Source organism: Meleagris gallopavo, chromosome 1 (genome assembly GCF_000146605.3).
Source record: "Meleagris gallopavo isolate NT-WF06-2002-E0010 breed Aviagen turkey brand Nicholas breeding stock chromosome 1, Turkey_5.1, whole genome shotgun sequence".
NCBI lineage: Eukaryota > Metazoa > Chordata > Aves > Galliformes > Phasianidae > Meleagris > Meleagris gallopavo.
Genome location: NC_015011.2, coordinates 65146723 through 65154865, shown reverse-complemented (window position 1 = coordinate 65154865; position 8143 = coordinate 65146723). Strand labels below are relative to the sequence as shown.

Here is an 8143-nt window from a genome sequence, read left to right as displayed (position 1 = left end):
ATATATATGCACCTTATAGCACTCGCCACTCACAGTGAAGGGCCCAAGGAGCTGGGAGGGAATAGTATTAGAACAGCTGACTATAACTGGCCAAAGGGATATTCTGCTGCTTGGGGGGCAAACTGGGCATCATTGAGGGGATAGTGAGCAATTGCTTGTGTATCACTTGTTATATACACTCATATATGACAATGTCATGCAGTACAGAATATCCCTTTGGCCAGTTTAAGTCAGCTGTCCTAATATTATTCCCTCCCAGCTCCTTAGACCCTTCAGTGTGAATGGCCTTGGCTCTGTACAACACTGCCTAGCAGTAACTATAAACATCACTGTGTTGTCAACATTGTCTTTCTCTGAGAATGAAAACAAAACATCATACCAGACACTCTAAGGAAAATAATTTTGTCCCAGCTGAAACTAAGAAAAGAAGAAAACAAAGGTATGCATAAACCTCACACCCACAGCACTTTGTTCAACCTATGCTTCAGGTCCAAAAGATTTAGTAGGAAAACCTCCCAAAAGCAATAACCAAATTCAAAATCCTATGGCCACGGTGACTTGACTCCCACATACAGACAACACAGTCTTTTAGAAATTCTGTTTTTCCACAGACAGACCCCTGCAGTTTTCCGATAGAAAAGGGTATTTTGTTTTTACCCATTGTGCTGTCTTTGGTTTGCTGCGTGGTTGCTGAGATGGAAAAACAGCAGTCTTTGTATCTACTTTCAGGTCCTGCAATGTGCCTTTCCACCCCTTTTTAAGTGCGAGGAGTTGCATGTATGTTTAGAACATTCTAGAGATAACAAAGAGGTCCTAGTGGGTGATCTTAAGTATTTATATTGTCTCCTTTTACAGAGAGAAGACGAACAAGGCATTTCAAACGAAGCTCAGAGAAGCCGAAAAGGAAACCACAGTTTTATTTTTCTCTTTAGATCTTAAGTTCAGTGAGGCCTCATCCCTCAGCACGAATTGTTGTGCTACGCTTTTCTATAGTTCTGAAATATCTCGGGTGACCTAGAGACATTCCGTGAAAATAAAAATCCTGCTGTCAACCAAAAGATGCAGATAAATACTCTCTAATTCTCCGCTTCTGACTTTCTCAGATCTCAGGAAAGATACCTGGAAACAAGATGTTCCAGTTTCAGTGGCAAAAGTCTTCCTAGACAATACAGGTTTTGGGAAATAAGGCAGATTGTTTACCCTCTGGTAGTATTTTTACTCTCTTTGATTCACACCATGTATGGGAGAAAATTCTTTTCTGACATCTTGTTCTGTTTACCCCTCTTTCTCCACCTTCCTAGTTCCACCCAGAAAGAAAGGTCATTGAGGTGAGACTGATAACACAGTGCACTGATGTGGATGTGGCTCTGGGCAGCCTGGTCTAGTGGTTAGTGACCCTGCACATAGCAAGGGGGTTGAAACTAGATGATCATTGTAGCCCTTTTCAACCCAGGCCATTCTGTGATTCTGTGATTCTGTGATTCTATGATACGCACTCCAGTGCATATATCTGTGCTCAAAAGTTTTTAGCTCTTCTTTTACTTCCCTCAATCACAAATTTGTTCTTGAAGGTTCTACCAGACAAACAGGAGCATCCTGGAGGCACTTTAACTTAAGTGGCCACAAAGTCAGACCATGCTGGCAGCAGAAAGTATCAGTGGTATAAGGCACTTCTTCCATACTACAGTATTAAGTGCATAGCTGGTAGACACATTTCCAGCAAATAGTTTACTCTGGACAGGAAGAAAGATTTGCTATAAAGAAGGCAAAATAATCACTCAAACAATGAAGTAGGGGAATCAGCTTCATCTCAGTACCTTTTATCCAGGAGGTCTTTGTCAGAGGCTGCTTTAATGTCCTTGCTAGAGTGGTGCCAGCTGAGCAAGCAAGGAACACTTGCAATAGGTCAGTAACCACACAGAGGCCAACAAAGTTGCTCACGTGCTGAAGCCAGTGAAGCTAACCACGTTCAGGAAAAATGCTTGCTTACTGAGCTGTGCTGGATCAGCAACCTGCCTCCTGAATAAAGTCCAAAGATTGCTGCTGCTTCTACTTCCTCTTTAAAAAGCTTCCTTTTCCCCCCATAAGGAAAGTGTCTTCTGCCAGACTGACAGAGGACTACCTTTACACTATGACAAGATAATGCACGAGCAGTATCAGATGCACCCCGTACTAGTTACCAAACCTCTGTTTTTTTAATCGAGTCTAACAGGCCAGACTGGTACATGTAAGCATGTGCCTTTGTCAAACTGTGACCTTCAGCTGACATTACAGCTTCTGTCCTGAAGAGTATGACCTACTCTGTAATTATGTACTGTAAATGCAGAACACTTTCAGGGAAAGAAATGGGGAAATTTCATGGCAAGTTCAACACTTTGTCCAGGGCCACTAGAATCATCTTCCAGCCATGGGAATCTGCTGCAGTGTCACCGAGCTTCTTACAAAAGTGATATAGATAGCAGACAGAATACGGATTAAACAATGCCTACACCAAAGCATCTTCTCTTAGTCTGGGATATTTATACACACAAGATCACCATGTACTTTTTGGGGAGCTGAACTGTTCTATCACTTTCAGCCTTATTCACATATTGAGTTAATCTGTCTTGAGGAAATTCCATTATTATGTCATAAACATATAAAAATTGCTTTTGTTTAATGTGACATTTGCATTTGGGAAAAAGTCTTTGCTCTGAAGTTCAATTATTGACAAACACGGCTAAGCATGTAAATAGCTCTTTCCCAGATCCTCTTCTGTCCTTTTCCTGTAATTTCCATTAGATTTTAAACCACAAGTTTGGCAGAGCTACTGCCAAAAAAGGACTTTCACCATCCCTACCACAAAACTGTAGGTAACATATGCAGAAATGAACACCCAGGGGCAAATTCCCTCTCATTTTTTTATTGATTTCCACCGACATTTTTGCAATGGGAATGGATTTGTCCTTCCACCAGGCATCCAACTTGTTAACTCTTTTGGTTGTTGAAGAAAGCAGATTTGTCAACAAACTGTTTCTTGTAGGACTGATCCTGGCAAAGGACTCCGCATGAACTTTCTGAATCAGGATGTTGTTCATTTCCTAGCTCACCATGGAATTCATTTGAAGCAGGATCGTGCCCATAGCTAATGCAGGTCCTTTAAAGAAGAAACCACAACAAAGCTAGCAGATGTCAGTAACAACACTTCTGAAGCTGGTTTCTGATGGGCAGTTTACCTTACGTCTAAGAGAGGAGGCTTGGTAGAAAACCTTCCTGTGATTAAGATTTTCATAATGGTATTCTCTCATGTGGAGTCTCTGGTGTCTATTAACACAGTTGGGTTCACAGTTCAATTATGTGAATTCTTTGAAGTCTCATTATGCAGTTAAGCTCATACTCCAATTTTTCCCTGAGGTTCCTCTCCTCTCTCCAGACGTTAATTTCCAAGGAACTCACAGGAATTTTTAATATCTCTGATATCAATGTCAATGTGCCACAATCAGCCTGCAGTTTCAATAAACATTTGGTGAGAGGGAGTCTAGGGAGAAAGGTAGTAAGCGGCAACCAGGCAGTCCTATCGTGTAAATAACTTTTTTTTGAGAAAACTAAGTTAAACACACCATTATACACCTCAACAAATGCACTCTGCAATTGCCTGAACAAAACACCATTTCTTGACAAAGTGGAGATCATCTTCTTGCTCCATTTTCATCATCAGCTTTTAGATTATCAAGCCCTTTAAAATCACTCCAGGACACACAGGACTAACTCATAGTGGTGATAAGCAAAGAATAGTTTTAAGTGTGAGAAACCATACCCTTTTGTTTGCTGTAAATCTATTTGTTTAATAAAAAAGTAACCAACCAAGAAAATATCAACTTCTCCCACTCCATAGGAAATCCACTCCTGGGTCTCTCCCTCTCTCTGTCTCACTCTCCTTCTCAACACAAGGCCATGCCTTTCTTTAATTAAGAAGACAATTTTATACACTTGCCTTTTGACCTGAGTTCCTCCTCTTCACTACTAATAAAACTTTTAACACAGAAGGCAAGTACCAGTGTTTGGTTTTAATGTTATTGTGTCCACAGTTTTGATTGAATTTCTTTCTAGTGACCAAATATGACTGTAAATTGCAAATTTGTTTTGTTGCCTACTCCAGATCTTCATAGCCAGAACTGCTAATGCAGTAACACATAGCACTTCTTGAAAGTCATGTTATTACCACATACACTGGCCTGCTTGCAAAACTTCTTATTTTAAGCCTTATGGTTTCAAAATCACTCTGTATTCTTGGACCTCCTGAATCTTAGGCATGCAATCTGAGATTCTGCAGTCCCAGATATGATCAAGACTAAATTTAATTACATTGAAGCTGTAGAATTTTGGGTAAGAACTTTTCAGTGAAGGATTAAAATCAGGAGCCTCTAAAGCAGAATTGAGCAATGCAGTAAGGAAAGACAGATAAAGAAAACAGTCAGAAAAATAATCAATGTACCTGGAGTATTAGCAGCATTTGAATAATAGAAGGTGGAACTCTTGCTCTGGAACGTGATAATGCATCTTCTAGTTTGATATTGAGGGTAATTATATTCCTAAAGTGCAGAAGAGCCAGCTGCCGCACTGAGGGTTCCTTCCCCTTGGAACAGAAACAAAGAAAAATGGGTTATGAATTTTGTGAAAACGAGTTTCCATATCCTCAGTCTTTCCTCCACTTCTGAAGGATTACAAGAATGGTAAACCTGAGTGAAAAGCAGAGGAAATACAACAAAGGACACAGAGCAGCCCACAAATCTGCACAGTGAATTTGATTCAGAAGTTCTGAATGTGCAGACAATGAATGAGTACAGCTACATATGAGGAGGAGAGATGAAAATCTTACCTGAGTGCAGGATATATAATGACATATTGTACTTTAACATCAAGGAAATATATAGTATATTAAATAAAAGAAAGTAGGGATGAAAAAGCAGAGCTGGATCTCCAGTATTTCTCAAGATTTAATATCAACTTCTCTCAAATGTTCTGTAAAGTTGCAACTTCTCCACTGAATTCATATTTCATGCCTTCAATTAACTCAGTTAATTGCAAAAAGGTAATACTGATGACCTCTGCACAATCACTTCAGGCATAAAATCCATTTGGCAAAATTAAAGAAAGTTTCCAAAGCTTTCCCAAATATGTTTAGGCAGTGAACTCCCAAATAAAAACTACAGGTATCCAAGAGTAACTCTAGAAGGTCACTTATAACTATCTGGGACAAATTCCCTTAGAACTTCAGTAAAAAACAACACTCTTTTGACCATCAATAAGTTAGAAGTTTGAGCTTTCATTCACATCAGACCAAGTACCTAATACAGATTTTAAATTACTGGAGTCAAACTCTGAGCTCAGGTTAACTTGTCTAACTTTACTGACTACTGTTTTCCATTTAAAGTAGTATAGAATTTGACCTCCTTCTCAAAAGTGGGGGTACTTCACAGACATTCATATGGCAGAGGAGGAAATGTGTGCATTGAAGTCAATACAGCTCCACTTATTTCCCTGTGTGCACATTTTAGTTTATTGTTCAGGACCTTCATGGACTTCTAGTGTGAGCTGACCTAAGGACCAGTCATCCTACCTGTACTCTGTACCTATTTTCAAAGTTCCCATTCATCTTTCTCACCCGAACACTTCAAATCTCTGTTTGCATAAGTGACTTATTTGCATAACTTGTCTATACAGAACAGCTGTAATGGAAGGTTGGCCCGAGGAGAGAGAGTTTAGGATTGCATCAATCCGTTGATGAACCAGTAAGGTTGCTTTTTCCAGTTTTTCAAGATTCTATAGTAACAGCGTAATTTTTCACCTGCACAGGATAGAAAATAGCCTGAAGCATGGGCAGGACATCACTGAAGAAAAAATCCCAGGTTTCAGCTAAGGTATCCAGCAGTTTCTGCCCTGCAAAAACATAAAACAAATAAGTGAACTGTCTTGGTTTTAATCAGCTAACTGAAAACATGACTCTGCTAGCTCTATATAAAGATGAATCATTTACCAGACACTTTCAGTAGCAAAGAATTTGTATTCCTTTCAGAATATCAAATAATTCAATATTTGTGTCTTTTTAGATGACAAAACTAATGTTCTTAATAAACTCAGTGACTTGAGATTCAAGATTATGCAGAAAAACCTTGTGAAGAATACAGCGTCACGCCTCCTCCTCTTCCTGCAGTAATTCCAACTGAACAAGACTGCAGGAAACAGCAGGAGGAGGACATAGCAGATTAAATGTAGAAGCATTCCTGCAGGCAAAATTCCCTCACCATGTTTCTTTCTGCACTTCAAGCCACAAGGCAGCGAAGAAAGCCTCACTCTGTAGAGATGCTTCTACAAAATAACCCCATAGATCAACCTTTTGGCTTCCTTGCATCTACCCTTACACAGATGATCTCAACCAAGGTCTATGGAAAGCAGAGAATGCTGCAGGCTTTCCGTTTTCCTATAGCTTTCAAAGGATGCATCAAATCTGCGATGACATGAGTTAGTTCCCTGTGACTTTCTTCAATTCCTTTCCAGTTGCAGCTACCTGGAAGCCTTCATAGGAGAGACTGGAGAAGCCCTGGATCATACAACCAAGCTGAACACCGAGTTCCTCACAGAACATCTTATATAAAACATAGAGGCAAAGGCAGGACCTGAGAGCTGCAGGACAGAAATTCTGGCTTGATAGCTGAATGCAGGCCCAAGAGGCCTAAGTGAACAGAGGCAAGCTCTTCAGTGGCCTTCTGCCCCTCACCCATGAACTGGGGACAACTACACACACACCAGCAAGTATTCTGGAGATAAATACATGCATTACATGAGGCATTCAGATATGACAACATGACTTATCAGGATGCAAATTTAATAGCAATCTCAAGACTGGTTTCAGAATCAAAAATTATTCATATTTGTACTACAGCATTAGTTAAGGTTCAGCCAGGGAGCATTTTGCCTAGAATTGTACACACATCACTAAGAAAATCTGCATGAAAGCACCTATACTCTGAATTAGACAAGTGCCAATCTTTATTATGGGATACTTCATCTTGCTGCATTTTTAAATGCATGACAAATAGCAGCATCTCTGGCCCAGCTGCAACTCCTGGGTTGACACTCTAAGACCTTCAAATCCGCAATATCACACAGGGGTTCTCTCTGTCCTACACACTCCTGTACTAGACTGAAAAGGGTCTTCTCCTTTTCAGTTTTTTTTTTTTTATTTGTCTTTTTCCGACCAGCTGTGGAAGTAGTAATTGTAATAAATACCACTGCATTATAAACTTCATACGAAACTGTGTTTCAGCGAGAGGAAACCTGATCATGATGGACAACCCAAATAACTCCAAGCCAGAAGGGCAGATTTTTAAAAACAGTTAAATATATTAGCTACTCATAAAGTCAGGTTAAATGGAAACGAAGCCTTTAAAAAATCTGGAACCAAATGTGGGTGCTGAATATTTAGATTCAGTCCTTTTCAAATTTTGCTCCTAGAATTGTATGAAGTAGAAATATGTGGTTGTGATAAGCATGCCTTTAGTACAGCACATTCCTTCCACACTGTGGGCAGCTTGTTTTGTAAAGGGATGGATTTCTGTGCAGTAGCTCAGAAAGGCTGCAGAGATAACTTTCCCCAGCAGGCCTTTTACTGTGGGTTGAAGAGGAATTCCTGTAGTATGGTGATGATTAGTATCTTTCACATCAAGGAATATGACTTCTTGGTCCTTTCAAGAATATGTTTTCTTTTACTGTCAGGTAAAGAGTCCTATATTTACCTTAACTATTTGCTTGATTCAAGAAATCTAGGTTACTTTAAATGCTCATTTAAGTGAAGGGTAATGTCAGTTTGGTATGACTTGAAAATGCACATTGTACTTTTCACAGCATTTCCTGAAGTTAACTGAAAATTCTGAAGGAAATAGAAGACTGAAACACCTTTTGCTCAAAACAAAGGTTGAAATATTCAGAACTTCCTGCAGAACAAAACCACTCCAATGTGCGCTCTGAAATGATCTCTTCTCTTTTGAAAACTTCAACACCGAGTGGATAGGGACACCCATATCATCAGATGCAGGACAACCTGAGATTTGAGAGAAAGGACCACTACAGACTAAGGAGGGCGGACCTACTCAGAATGGGAGCT

At 39.7% G+C, this 8143-nt stretch overlaps 1 protein-coding gene across 2 annotated transcripts in view; it reads right to left on the bottom strand.

The window, feature by feature from the left end:
• Positions 1-1463: 1463 nt before the first annotated feature.
• PRR5 (proline rich 5) overlaps positions 1464-8143 on the bottom strand; it is a 45969-nt gene continuing 39289 nt past the window's right edge. The window contains exons 7-9 of one of the 2 annotated variants that reach the window (XM_010715288.3): positions 5828-5919; positions 4475-4615; positions 1464-3136 (exon numbers count right to left, since the gene is read on the bottom strand). In XM_010715288.3, the coding sequence (XP_010713590.1) occupies positions 3125-3136; positions 4475-4615; positions 5828-5919 (245 nt within the window). In that variant the 3' untranslated portion in view covers positions 1464-3124. The remainder of the gene's footprint in view (positions 3137-4474; positions 4616-5827; positions 5920-8143) is intronic. The other variant, XM_010715298.3, reaches the window with a different exon arrangement.